The sequence below is a fragment of the Orcinus orca genome, chromosome 7 (genome assembly GCF_937001465.1).
Source record: "Orcinus orca chromosome 7, mOrcOrc1.1, whole genome shotgun sequence".
Classification (NCBI taxonomy): Eukaryota; Metazoa; Chordata; class Mammalia; order Artiodactyla; family Delphinidae; genus Orcinus; species Orcinus orca.
This window is the reverse complement of record NC_064565.1, coordinates 97,983,376-97,998,831: the sequence shown is the minus strand read 5'-3', so window position 1 is coordinate 97,998,831 and position 15,456 is coordinate 97,983,376. Positions and strand designations below refer to the sequence as shown.

At 35.9% G+C, this 15,456-nt stretch overlaps 1 protein-coding gene across 2 annotated transcripts in view; it reads right to left on the bottom strand.

Moving 5' to 3' along the window:
* The window catches only part of VWC2L (von Willebrand factor C domain containing 2 like), a 155,870-nt gene that overhangs the window by 121,913 nt on the left and 18,501 nt on the right, over positions 1-15,456 (bottom strand). The window contains exon 3 of one of the 2 annotated variants that reach the window (XM_004262757.3): positions 7,406-7,535. The exons of the other annotated variant lie outside the window; for it this stretch is intronic. Within the exon in view, the coding sequence (XP_004262805.1) occupies positions 7,406-7,535 (130 nt within the window). The remainder of the gene's footprint in view (positions 1-7,405; positions 7,536-15,456) is intronic. 2 annotated transcript variants of the gene reach the window in all.

The window sequence follows — 15,456 nt, the reverse complement described above, 5'->3', positions numbered from 1 at the left end:
AAAATGTATTATATGAGAGGAAAAACATAAAGGTAAATAGAAGCTAATAAAATTATAAATCAATAAAAATATTTGAGTATTTAAAGAAAGAAATTATCTCTTTTGACTATCAACTAATAGCATGTTAAAAGGAAATTTAAAGTTATTTTTTACAAATTTTCTGATTATTCTTTATTAGTAGTAAATCTGAAGTACAACATAGAAGATGAATGACATTATTTGTCATTTCACACATCTGTAAATAGAAGTGGAATTGCTGAGATAAAAGATATATGTACTTTAATTTTGACATATATTGTCCAATTTCCTTCCATGGGGATTGTACCAATTCATACATTCACCAGTGATGTGAAAGACTGCCTGTTTTACCACAGGTATCAACAACAAAGTAGGTTATTAAATTATAGGATATTTGGCCAATCCATAAGGAAAAAACTGGCATCAAATTTTAATTTGCATTTTCCTTTTAGCAATTTCTTGTATGTTTTAGGAAATTTTGTTTCTTGTGGAATAACTTTTGAAGTTCTTTGCCCATTTTTAAGATTGAGTTGTTGATCTTTTTCCTTATTAGTTTCAAAGAGATCTTTATCTATGAGAGACATTAACCCTTTGTGATATAAGATGATTTTTCCCTTAGTTTTTTATTTGTTTACAGTGGTGTTTTGTTTGCTTTGTGGAGATTTTTTTGTTTGATTTTAAAATCTAGCCACTTCAGGATTAAAAATCAAATGTCTAGGTTTTCTTTTTGTACTGTTTGGGAAAATAGCTTATATTTAAATCTTTGTTGAATTGAAAGTTTTCTTGAATTATGAAATAATGTAGGACTTTAAAATTATTTTTTTCAGACAACTATCCAGTTGTCCCAACACCATTTCTTCTACAAATTAACTTTCCCCCATTGATTTGAAATGCTATTTTATCTATCATGTATCAATTTTCATATGTATGTTAGGTCTGTTTGTGAAGTTTCTTATATTCCATTGATATCTCTGCATCATGTACCAATGCCACAATTTTACTTTCATAATATACGTACCTATACATATATATATATAGAGAGAGAGAGAGAGAGAGAGAGAGAGAGAGAGAGCTCTGTATTCTCATTTTGTACCCTGCTATATTTCTAAATTTTCGTTATAGCAGTTTTTAGTCTATAGTCTTGGGTTTTTCAAGTATACTCTCATATAATATGCAAATGGTAGTAGTTTTGGCTCCTAATTTTTGTCCTCTGAATTCTTTCTTTTCTAATTATACTAGCTAGTTCATATCTACAATCTGACATTTTGAATAATAGTGGACAGCCTTGTCTTGTTCCTGACTTTATCAAGAATGCCTTTAATGTGTACCTGTTAAGCATAATTCTGTCTTTTGGGGCTGAGGTCAATATATTTTATATCCACTTAGTCTTATTTTATCAAGAGTTTTAGTCATCTTTATATATGTGTGTGTATATTTAGATAGAAATAATATGATTTTCTCTTGAATTTAGTAATAGGATAAATTATATTAATATAGAGTTCCTAATTTTGAACTATCTTTGTAAACTCCACTTTGTCAGAATGCACAATTATTTTAACCTACTGCTAAATTCTGTTTGCTAACACAAATATACAATCCCTTTCCCACAGTCTCTGAAAACCCAATGTCTTTTCACAATTTTGATACCAAAACTCAGCTGAGATTAAAACCTGACCTGAGACGATGGGAGACTCTATATTTATTCCATCTCCTTAGTATAATTATCATATATTTTCTGGCAGAAGGGTTCATGTGATTGATTGAAGAATGCTGCTCTAGACCCATTGGGTGATATAATATATGATTGGGGATTTTGTATTTTAATAGATCCCCATTACTTTTTCTTAGTTTGTAATCTTTGGTTTGTATCAGTATTGTACTTCAGAAAAAAACTGTTCTTGTCTCTCCTCTGGAAGAGTTTAAATGACATTAGAATTATCTTTTCTTTAAAGGTTTGGTAAAACCTTTTACCTTATAAAAAATAGATTTTTGAAAATTCAATCAGTAAAGAGGCCCATGAAATAAAAAGTCAAAGTTCTCTGCTTCTACCTTCTCACTTCTCCTCTTTAATTACTCTTCTGATCACTGGATAACTGTTAAAAATTTGGCGTGTATTCTTACAGAACTTTCCCTATGCTACATACAAACATAATAAAGGAGGGTTTAAAAAATAAAAAGCAAATTTGTTAGTGAGGTTGAATAATTTTTATATTTTTTGAACATTTGTATTTTGTTTGTGAACTGCCTGTTTGTACTTTTCTGCTGTTTTTATTATCAATCTGTAAAGATTTAATATTTTAAAGAGATTAACTCTTGTCTCCCCTACTTTTACCTTCACACTTTTATTCCCTAAAAGTAATCATTGAATCATTGTTAATATTCTATTGTGTATCCACACTTGGCTCTTTTCCTATGTACATATAAATGTAATATCTATCCATTTGAAATTATATATCAGTTAAAAATAAAAATGTCTTATATATCACTTAAAATGTACAAATTATATATAGAACACATTATTATGTATAAACTATTTGTAGTCTACCATACACTCCTTGCTTATTTTACACAGCAGTGAAAAATGTTAGGATCTTTTTAAAGGCTGCAATATATTTTCATTACTCCATTGAAGTACTATTACATTTCTCTGACCTTTATGCTCTTAAAATGCAGTGGAAATTTAGTGCATGAATGTGGGACAAAGTACAAAAAGTAGAACTGCTGACTTCAAATTTCTTAAAAGTTGTTCCAACATTTTCTCAACTCTTAGTATCTTTGCTGATTTGAGGTATCATCAATCTCAAATTATTATCAATGCAATATTAGTATCTTATTGTTTTAATTTCTATCACCCTGATCCCTTGTGAGGTTAAGCGTGTTTTCATATATTTATTAGACATTTGGTTTTCTTCTCTGAATTTTCTTTGTATACCCTTTGCCTATTTTCTTCCCTGTGGAATTTTCTCTCTTATTTATTTCAAGGGGCTCTTTGTATATTATATGTGTCAACACAAAGCAGCGTTTTACCCAAGCATCTTTAGAAGGCGTTGGATGGCTCTAAAGTCCTCTCTCTTATTTGTGCACTTCCCATCCCTTTGCTGTCTTCTTTCCATTTACCTTTTGGCTAATCTATTCCCTTCTTTATTTGTATCACTAATAAACTGGAAGAGAGTAAGGGATATGAAATTAAATATTTGAACAGGGGTTATGACAACTTCAGTTTAGTTGAAAAGGATATGAAAACTCCTCATTTAATGTGCATGGATGATTTTGTGGGTGGTTCCTCTCTATTTCAATTTTTCATGAAGTGACTTTTTTTCCGAACCATGAATAATGACTGACTATATATTCCAACGAAAACAGAGAACTCACTGACATACTGACAGATGAAATGTAAAAAAAAAAAAAATTGCAGTTAGTCATTTGGATGATCTAATGATCAAATACTTCACTAGTTAAATGAATGGTCAGTTACCGAATATTTAAAATATTTACATGACACTCCAAAATAGAAATATTTTCTTTAAGTAGGTGCTGTGCTAACCTATTTTTCATATTATAAAAACAAAAAAAACATAAAGAATATTAATTCCCATGGAAAGGACTGGAGCTGAAAGACAGGCCAAAGTAACACAATCTTGGAGGAAGAAAAACAATCTAGAAATGTTAGATCTTTCAGGAAGGCATTTGGATTGCTAGCTCATGAAGATATATAGAGAAGGGAGAAGCAGATGCTTAATAAAATTGTTTAAAACAATAAGTTCCTATATCAATCACATAATCCTCCCCAAATAAAAAATTACTTTCCTTCTTCTCCTGTTTTGTGTATGCCCAGCCATTCACATCTTTCCTTAACGTTTCTATTGTATTTTATTCAGACTAAATTAATAGACTTTTCTTGGTGCTAAACTAACTTTAATAAGAATAGAGTATTTTTAATGGCTATATTTATTGATAACCACTGGAAATTCTTGCGACCAAGAAATTCTTGAGACCAAGAAATTAAAACTTCTTTCTTCTTTTTTACATCATTAGAGAAAAATTTTAGAAGTATGTCTTTATATTTATTCTTACAAATTATATTATGGAGAATAAAGAGGCTATCATTATCTATCTAGGGATCAGATTACCTTGCACTTTATAATATTAAAAATACTTACTTGTAAGAGCAATTGTTACATTTTTATTGGTAAACTACTGTTTTCTGGGAAAACTTCATATACCTACATATATATCATTGTACTTCCTTTTTTTTTTTTCTTGCTCTAATCTGAGAACAAAGATTTTGATATTAGCTGAATACTGTTTGTGGTAGATTCTATTGCTTTAAACTTTCATTTTATATCTTTAATGTCTCTTGCTCTTGGCAAGTTGTAATTCAGGAAGGCGGAAAAATCAATCTTAGTATGAAGAAAGAGTTTGGCAGCCAAGATAGTCCGCATTTGTGCAAACTAAATTTTTTCAACATTTATGAAGATTTAAGAAAATATAGAAAATATTATAGAACTGTTTACAAATTAGGATCTATTGCCTCTACCTTGAATCCTGAGGGTAGATGTTTATCTTCTTGTTTTTTTTTTTCAAAATCTAAGAAAATAGTACAATGCTTTAAAAATAGTTTATACTGGGCAAATGAATCTTGTCATTTAGAATAAGATAGTCTTATCATGTGTTGGAAATTTAAGAAATTGTTCTAGTTATATTCTGTCAGAGTAAACCTCTATTTCCCACCTGGCTCTTCTGCACATGGGTCATCTGTTTCTATTTTCTGAACTACGAAAGAGTCAGCAAGCATTGGGGCTCAGTCTGCTCACTCAAAAATACTGGTACATGGTCATAAGGATTCTCCAGCAGTCCTCAATATGCTCTTCTTTGACAATGATTATACTTTACTTTTGGGGCATAAGTGACTAATTAGTGGCATTTAATAATAAAAAAGATAACATGTCATAATGTTATATTACATTCAGAATTAGTCTTTGGGCTAATTTTAATTCAGGTTAATTTTTTTTTTTTTTTTTGCGGTACCTGGGCCTCTCACCGTTGTGGCCTCTCCCGTTGCGGAGCACAGGCTCCGGACACGCAGGCTCAGCGGCCATGGCTCACGGGCCCAGCCGCTCCGCGGCATGTGGGATCTTCCTAGACCCGGGCACGAACCCGCGTCCCCTGCATCGACAGGCGGACTCTCAACCACTGCGCCACCAGGGAAGCCTTAATTCAGGTTAACTTTCCTTATTTAAAAAAGAAAAAAGTTTGCTTGGAAATGGCAAAAGGGAACAGAAGTGGTTGTTTTGTAGTGCTTCATGAACAAAAAATTGGAAAACCTAACTAATATGTTTTGTTCTCTCAACATATGTTTTTCAGGAATACGAATGGGTTACTAATTAATTACCTAATTAATCGAACAATTAAAGTTCATTCATTATATATCTTTGTACAAAGAGAGTTTCATTCTAGGACAGATTTCTACTGTGGCATGTGACAGAAATAGGATAATCTTGGGTGACATAAAATTCAGTGTAACTAGTTTGTAGTGGCTGATTTAACATTTGACATAAACATCAACTCTGGATATACTATTGGTTTGGGTGGTCAGTACCTAGTATGACGTGGCAGATGCATGTGTAAAACCTGTATTCTAAATATACAGTCTTTAATTCTCTGAGTATTCTGAGCATGTCCAGATGAGAGTTTTTAACTTTCAGTATAGTTTTGTTTACCCTAAATGTGTAACATAGCCAACCAGGGCCTTCCAGGGAAGACAAGATCCTCAAGGACCTGTTTAGACAGTTGTTTCTAGAAAAAAACGGTCTTTAGTCAAAGACTTGTCAATCCTATTTTTAAAGATTGATTAGGTAGCTGATTTTTTCTTCCTTCTGTCCTTGGAGAAAATGAAAAATAACAGGTGCTCTTCTACTTTAGACTAACCATTCATATACTTGATGACAGTTAGGTCTCCCTGGAGCCTTCTCTTTTCCAGGGCAAATTATGCAAACTCCTTCAGTCTGTCCTAATAGGTCCTGTTTTTCAACCATTAAATCATCTTATTTTTCTTCCCTGTATCTTTTCCAGTTTCTTCAATATCCTTTTAAGAATATAAAGTCTTAAATTTGATACCTTTGCATATATTAGATCGGCTTGAACTTCAGGATATTTATCTCCACCTTCTAAGTCAGAGAGATGCTCACTATGACACACGTCAGTTGGATGAGAGGGATAAGAAGAGAAAGAGAAGCCAGGTGTGCAGTAGTATTAGACTCAAGAGATTTACACAATCAGAAATAATAGAAACTGTGCCTGAAGAAATGTCATAAGAGTTCTTTATAAGTCATTTGAGAAGATACTAAAACACTACAAGTATTATAAAAACAATCAGCGTTGCTTGTGTTTTTTCTTTGGCTAAATAACCTAAATACCTCTTTTCACTAATTATAATTCTGCAAGAGAAAAAGATTAGTAGGTGATCTCACATAATGCCAAATTCTGGACCAAAAAAATGTGTAATAGAGAAGATGAGAGCTGCTAATTCAAGGAAGGGCATAGGGATTCAGCATTACAGTGACCTCAGCTTAATTAAGAGCTAGAACTACTTTTTCAAGCATATATTAATGCCAAGTGGGGACATTTGTGGAATGTTACACAGTGAAGCTTTATTTTTTGGTTGGTATATGACCAGTAGCAAGAGTGTGATTTTGACTTTGCTGTCCTGGGTTAATGGTATTGCATTGTCTTCTCTGCAGCCTCACCTGGATTTTGGGTGATTGGCATGCCATAGTCATTTCAACCTCTCCATCCTATGAGGGCCAAAAGGAACCCATAAACTTATAAGCCAAGTTCCCTTCTATAGCTATTACTCTGAGAGCAGGTTTCCATTGTAATAAAAACCTAGAATAAAAGCCCTAAACTTTCTAGTCTTCCTTACTTCTACTTAAGTGTATGAGTAATTGAATTCTGTAATTCTTTGATAACTTTGAGCCTAAGGTCTTATCTATGCCCAAAGCAAAATACCTGGCATTTATCCTACTCTCTATCCTGGCTTATGCACTAGGAACAGCTTCATAGCCTCCACAAGAGAGGAAATTCAGTCACTATAAAAAGATGGTACTGCATTCTTTCCAAAATTCTCCGTATAGATCGACAATAAATAATAGGGACCACAACAAAGTCAGCTTATAAGAGCTTTAATTCTCCAGATGGAAAGCTTCACGACTCACCCATTGCTGGCTTATTTTCACTTTAAGATGGGATAGAAGTATTAATTGGCCATGCCCACATTGAAAAACCACAGGCAGATCTTAGAGGGCTTTTGCATTGAATGGTGTGCAGTGGTGGAATATCTGTATTTTGCACTAACCCCTCTTCGAAAGCTAATGCAGTACGGTCTTACCATTTTTGCAGACAGGACAACATTGTTCTGGTTCATAGACTGGGTTGACACACTCAGGAACTGCGCAGTCTGCTACAACACAGTGAACTTCATTGCTGGGCTCACAGCGACACCATTCACATGGAGAGGGCTAGGAACAAATCTAAAATTAGCCCCTTTTCTCCTATAACTTAATGCTTGCACATTCATATGCTGTCAGAAGACAAAACATCAGTGTTTATACTGGCTTTACTGTATCAACTCCATTTACCATGTGTATGATCACTCTTCCCCCATGGAAGGCCACCTGGACATCCAAGCAAAGGTGGGTTGCCATGTGCAGCTCAGGTTGCCATGAGCAACCAGAGTGCTCATGTATGACTTTTCTTATGTCTTATGTTCCTACTTTTCAAAGGAAGGTTTGGACAACAAATATGTCACCTCCTGGTTTGGTTTCCAGACGCACTTATTGCTCTGCCTTCCTCTGGTAAACAGGAATGACACTGGAGCATGTGAAATAAGTTTTTGCCATTTTTCATTTTATTTCCTAAGAAAGAAAAGGATTACTGAGAAACAAGAAAATAGTAAATGGAGATCCGTACCCTTAGTAGAAACTCCTTTTCAAGCTAACCTAGACTCTAAAGGGCGTTTTTTTCCAATGTGAATTTTAGAGGACATTGCATTTGGGATCCAAACATCCAGGTACTGCCTCTTGAAAGATTTAGTGAATACCTTTCATCTTGCCTCCTTGCTTTTATGAATGGACTAAAATTGATTAACTTAAAAAGTCACTATTGGGCTTCCCTGGTGGCGCAGTGGTTTGAGAGTCCGCCTGCTGATGCAGGGGGCACGGGTTCGTGCCCCGGTCCGGGAAGATCCCACATGCCACGGAGCGGCTGGGCCCGTGAGCCATGGCCGCTGAGCCTGCGTGTCCGGAGCCTGTGCTCCGCAACGGGAGAGGCCACAACAGTGAGAGGCCCGCGTACCGCAGAAAAAAAAAAAAGTCACTATTTAAGAGACACTCTAAAAATGGAATTGAACAGTGATTAATTTAGAGAAAAAAATTAAAAAGCAGAAAATTTTTGTCTTCACAGTACTTACCAACCAAGAATGAGTTTGGGGTTTTGTGTTTCCTTTCTAGAAACTTTCTATACCACAAATAATCTAAAGCAGTGGCCACTCTGTGACTATCTCATCCTTTATACTTTCTAGGTTTCCCTTCTCATAAAACAGAAATTGAGAATTCTGGAATGAGAACTTAGAGGTCTCAGAAGTTATACAGGTTTATACTTCTCAAAGCAAGCCATTTGTTCCTGGAAAATTCTGTCTCCAATTCTGTGCCACAGTGCCTCACTTCAAAATTGTGTTAATTAAAGTCCACAGCCTTTATCTCGGTGACTACTGTCCATAATGCCTGCCAGCTCTTGTTTCTTCATGAGCTCGACAGTTTGGGTAATATCAATGTTTCTTGACTCAGGTGGTCTGTGAGAGTGGAAGCCTTTCAAACTAATTATTTTTAAATTAATTTTCTCTTTGCTTTCTGCTTGAAGAATGATGGTCTAGCTTTCAATGAACTATTTTACTTTCAAATTTAGTAGAAACAAGAGAATTAGCCATAGAATCTGTGGAAGAAATATTGCAATTTCTTAGCATGGTCAGTAAGTTTATTGAAGAGTACAGTTAAGCTCTTTACCATGTGGTTGAGTTGTGTTAAGTATTCCAGAAAAATCTACTGGATCATCCCAAGGGCGGGAAGTTTCCTGAAGCTCCCTCCACTGAAAACCTCAGTAAATTAAGGAAAAGGATTTGTTACCACAACACATTATTTGACGAAGGGGATTTTAAGTGAGGAAACAGCGTGAGAGATGGATATTCTAGCTGCTATACTGCCTCTTATTTTGAAGTCCCAATGTGATATCTTAAATTCCCAAGCAGAATTGTCAGAGGTGTCTCCCTGTTCTTGATTAGTCGCAAAGTATTTTTGCACAGCCTTCTGAAGTACAGCAAGGACTTGGCCTGCATTTATTGCTAACATGAGAGAAAAAGGGAGTGGCTAATATTGTTTCTGTACCTTGCTCTTCCACAGCTGGGATTGTTCTTGCTGTTTCCCTTCTAGCTGAAGGAGGGGCTGATCTATGCAACTCCAGTGGACTGATTTTGGCACTAAAAATCCCAAAGAGCCCCTAGATTTTCCAATGCAAAATGTCTACCTCAGAGTAACTGTGGTCCTTGAGAAAGAGTTGGATAATTAGATTCCCATCACAGACTGAGGAAGAACACCATTCTGACTCAGACAATGTTTTTGAACATTATTAACTACTAGGTATCATGCTAGAGCAATTTCCTTATATCAACTTACTTATTTTTCATAATAACCCTATGAAAGAAGATTTGTTATTACCTCCATCTCACAGAGAAGGAAATAGTCTGAGAGAGGTTCAATAGCTTTCCCAGGTCCTGTAGGCAGTAGGAGAAAGGGCAGGATTTGAATCTAGGCATCCTAACTGCTATATGGTACTGCCACGTGATGGCAAGCAGGGCTATTCTATGCACTCCCATCTGAGTAGTTTATTGTCCAATGTGTTGTACACTTCTTCAGGCAGACCAGATCCATAGGAATAACCATTAGCAGCTGAATGATTGATTTATAGAGGATAGATACTTCCTGTTAAAGAGAATTTCACTAACTGGGTTAGTTAGTGCATAGATTATTATGGAGCTGTAGAGCTTTTTTAAAAAAATTTTTTTAACATCTTTATTGGGGTATAGTTGCTTTACAATGGTGTGTTAGTTTCTGCTTTATAACGAAGTGAATCAGTTATACATATGTTCCCATATCTCTTCCCTCTTGCGTCTCCCTCCCTCCCACCCTCCCTATCCCACCCCTCCAGGCGGTCACAAAGCACTGAGCTGATATTCCTGTGCTATGCGGCTGCTTCCCACTAGCTATCTACCTTACGTTTGGTAGTGTATATATGTCCATGCCTCTCTCTCGTTGGAGCTGTAGAGCTTTTAAACTTTTTGCAAATGTGAGTTCGTAGAAAATTGTAATAGGCTGAAGTTAGGTTGCCACGAGGCTCATGTTCTTGGGGACTTGGGCACCGTCAAGTCTTGTAACCTGGTAGCTACACTCATGGTAGTTATCTGGGAGAAGCAATAACAGATAATAATCTAGTAAAGACTCCGGGGCCTCTGCCTGAAATCAGTGGAGGCTGGATGTGTATACACTGGAGTCCTGAGAAATACTCTGAGGAAGAACTAAGACTATAAGGCTTAGTGATAAAAGGATGCCAGATTTTTAAAAGGGATTTTGAGTAGTGAGAAACATAAATTAGAAAAATTAGACTATCACCCTTGCCATTGGCAACTTCGAATCAATCCTTCCCTGAACCTGGCTTTATTCATATACCAGTCTCTCTCTTCCTGGCCCAGAATCTCGTGTCAGAAACATGTTAATTCCTCTTTTGTTATCATTCAGTTGTTTTTACAAAGAACGCCTCTGTTACAGCCTATTTCTTCTCATCTCAAGCCTCTGTGTGCCTGCCTCCGCCCCTCCAAACACTCTATCAGATTTAATCTACTGACCTCACACTAAAGCCCACTCCGTCCTCTCCAGCCTCGCCAAGTCTCTTTCCTTTCAGAAACTGGCCAGTTTGCACATGATTGTTTTCTTGCCTCGCTTGACTTCCTCTGCCACCCCTGCTTCCCACCGTGCTTCTAAAAAGGTGTTGCTTATACAGCCAGAAGTTCCTAGGGGTGAGCAGTGTGCTACTTTGACATGAACATTACTGTAAAAATCCTTCACATTTATTTACATTACCGTAAAAACCCTTCCCACCTTACAGCATAAAACTCTGAAAGGTTTGATGCTTTGAATAAATCTTTACATCTTAAGTACTGAGCTGGTTACAAATTTCCTTTTATCAGGCTCTTCAATGTGATAACTATAGATTAAATCTGAAAATATGGCCTGTAAAACCAAAGATTAAACAATAAAGCTATCCTTAGAGCAACAGAGAACACTGGAACAAGTACTTGAGAAAAAATTATTCTTACTAGCTATTTTTTTTTAGAAGAACATGTGAAAGTATGACCAGTACATGGCTTTTGTCAGTTAGAGATCTGGTCAGTAAGATGATTAAATGACACCATCCTAAAATTTTATACCTGGAAAATCTTTTTTTGAGAAATCTCACAGAGCCTTTTATTTCAGTGAAAGCTTTGAAAAATAAAGTAACATTCAATATATATACGAACATTAACAAATAATTAAAATTACTTTTTAATTATTTGTTAACAATTAACAAATTATTTGTTAACAAATTTGTTAAGAAGTTATTCATGTTAATACAAACGTTAACACATAATTATTTGTTAACGTTTGTATAAGGTGATCTGAATATTATATGTCTGTTATGAATCTGTATGTCATTAGCTTAGTGGTTTCTGAATATCTAACGTGGGACTCTGTTTAAGCAGAAACCACGACTTTTATCTGTAGTTCTCACTGTCACTGAATATATCTGCATGGCAAATCCAAATGCTGTCCCAGCTGTTCCTAAAGTTCAGGGGGTTTCCTGCTAGATACATATTTATTTTAAAATTAATAGAATAAAATGGGGCTCTTTCTAAAATATTGGTTTAGGTGACTAGAATTCAAATCCTCCTCCTTGGTATTAGAATGGAAACATGGCAGCACACATCCTTTAAACTATGGTTCACTTCTGAAGACCTTGAAGCTGAAATCCCAATGCCACTGACTGTGACTTTTGAGAATTCTAGGAGAATTGGAATTCCAGAACCCAGGAAACAGTAGAATGCTCCGCAATTTAAAGTTACTGAGAACTAGTAACTTAGATTAGCAGAGTGACTGAATAACTCCAGAAAAACAATCAAATATGTTGTGAGAATTTGTAATCTAATGGGGTCATCAAGTGTTAACATGGGATTATTAGAACGTGTTATTGGAGACTGGTTGCAAGGAAGTTTCCAGATGTTTATAGAAAATACACCCTTGTACTCTGAATACAATGAGACTTACTTATCCATACCTGAGGAGAGGCTGGACGTTTGGTCCACACTGTAATACCTCGTGGCATTGTTATTTATGTGACAGCTGTTACTGGCATTTTGCATGTAGGGTGCCTGGGAGGAAATGGCCACAGTCTGTAAGGTTTGTTATACAAATTCAAACCTCAAAGTGACAAGGGACATGGCAGTGTTCAGCTTACTAGTTTAATTTGGTAAGGTTTAAGATAACAACACTCTTACAAGTTAAGGAATTTTAAATTAGGAAAAACCGAAAAAAAATTTTCATTTTGTTGGCTTCGTTTCAGTGGCTTGTGGTATCATGGTTAAAAGCAAGTTCTCTATAGCCTTAGGACTTGAATTCGAATCTCAGATGCTTTAGTTGTGAATCTTGGGAAAATTACATAGCCTTTCTGTGCATTAGTTTCTTATTTATAAAACAAAAGAATAACAATATTACTGGCCTCACAGAGTTACTGGGAAGCACATAAAATATGTAAGAAATATAACATTATTATTATAATTCACTTGCATACTTAGCTAGTGATGGCTTTCTGAAAAATAATTCAAAAAATATAAAATTGGAAGCACACAACTGTATTTAAAAGAACATTCAGGTTATTTCTCTTATTCAAAGTAGTATATGATTGCAGAGGTGGTTGCAATAAAGTTTTGTAGGACTTGGTTTGGTGGCGAGATTTGTGGACTAATAGAATTAATCATGTCAGAAACACACTGAAGAAAAATTCTTATTAGAAGCCTCTAGATAAAGAGTAATTGTGAATGGTTAAAATGACCATTATAAATCACTCAGAAAAGAAAAGAAAGGCAACAGACCTATTTTCTTTTCTTGAAGCCTCATCATTTAGGTGTCAACTCAAATGCCCTCTCTCCGGGGAGCTCTTACACGACTATTCCTCCGTCATCTTTCTCCAACACATTGCCCATTCAGTGCTCTCGTCAGTTTATGAAATTACCTTATTGATTTGCTTCTATTTGTTTATTTTTATCTGCCTTCCCCATAGTTTATAAGCTCCTTACAGTATACTGTTCTTGGCTGTATTCTTGGCACCAAGAAGATATCTTAGTACATAATAGATACTCAAGAAATCTTTGTTAACATATATGTAATTAATTATGCATATTCTATATTTTCTTATTTGTTAAACCATACCTCTGGGCAGTTTCACCTGTGTTTATCATACATGGACAGGATTGTGATTCAATAAGATGTTTGCATTTTACTTAAATGTTGTAAAGGGCACTTTGAGGGGGAAAGGTTTCTGATTATGAGTCATGAAATAAATATTTGGCTTTCGGCATTAGGGCAATGAATAATAAACTTACTTTCTATAGGTAATTTGAAATTCCTTGAATATCCATCATGTGGATCACCAGTTAAGTCAATTTTCAAGCACTCTACTGACTAGACTAGCAGTTGATGATTACAGACTTTGTTGCACTAGAAAACACCATGATAACTAAGATGAAAATACATGTAGAGGTATTGTTAAAGGGTCTGAGGAAAAGCTAGCCTCATTTTATAGTGTGTGTCAAATTTAATGATTACCTTTTTTTTGTGTGTGTGTGTGTGTGGTACGCGGGCCTCTCACTGTTGTGGCGTCTCCTGTTGTGGAGCACAGGCTCCGGATGCACAGGCTCAGCGGCCATGGCTCACGGGCCCAGCCGCTCCGCGGCATGTGGGATTCTCCTGGACCGGGGCACGAACCCGTGTCCCCTGCATTGGCAGGCGGACTCTCAACCACTGCGCCACCAGGGAAGCCCTAATGGTTACTTATTAAACAAAATGATTTTAGTATATTATAAAATATTTTTCAGAAAGAAGCCTTGATTTTTTTTTTTTATTGGAGTATAGTTGCTTTACAATGTTGTGTTAGTTTCTGCTGTACATTGAAGTGAATCAGCTATATGTAAACCTATATCCCCTCCCTCCTGGACCTCCCTCCCCCACCCCATCCACCCATCTAGGTCATCGCAGAGCACTGAGCTGAGCTCCCTGTGCTATCCAGCAGGTTCCCACTAGCTATCCATTTTACACATGGTAGTGTATTGATGTCAAACCTAATCTGCGGGTTCATCCCACCCTCCTCTTCCCACCCTGTGTCCACACGTCCGTTCTCTATGTCTGCATTTCTATTCCTGTCCTGCCCTGATTTTAGACATGTCCTTTTTCCTAAAGGATGAGTTAAAGTACAAAGTCCAACAAAACACATGCTGAATACTCTGAGAAACAAAACTTGATTCCTAGAAAGTCCTCTGTGAATATTGTTGAAGATTGAATGGATGGATACATAAATGGATAGGATATATTCTTTTTTTTTTTAACATCTTTATTGGAGTATAATTACTTTACAATGGTGTGTTAGCTTCTGCTGTATAACAAAGTAAATCAGTTATACATATACATATGTTCCCATATCTCCTCCCTCTTGCGTCTCCCTCCCACCCTCCCTATCCCACCCCTCTAGGTGGTCACATAGCACTGTGCTGATCTCCCTGTGCCATATGGCTGCTTCCCACTAGCTATCTATTTTACGTTTGGTAGTGTATATATGTCCATGCCACTCTCTCACTTCATCCCAGCTTACCCTTCCCCCTCCCCATGTCCTCAAGTTCATGCTCTATGTCTGCATCTTTATTGATAGGATATATTCTAAGTGCCAAGTTTTAGCATAGTAACTATATCAGTGGCTTTCCTTCTGTCCAAGTGATAGTGGGCCTTTGATCCACGTGGCACTCCATTTCTTTGATAACAGGTAAAAATTTTCAGAGAGAACACAGCGCAGACTGCTTTTCCAAAAACTTCTTATTAAACAACTATTTAAAATCTGATCTCTACCAAGGAAATGATTCTGCTTTAAGAAGCACTCTTCTCTTAGAGATAATTTATGGCATAAATTTCATCACTTTATGGAACAAATCTCATTACTTTCAGACTCTGAGAAATTTGGAAGACTCTATTTCAAAGTTGCTGATGTCTGTCAGAAATCTCACTGTTCACTTCATTAAAATATACATTAAAT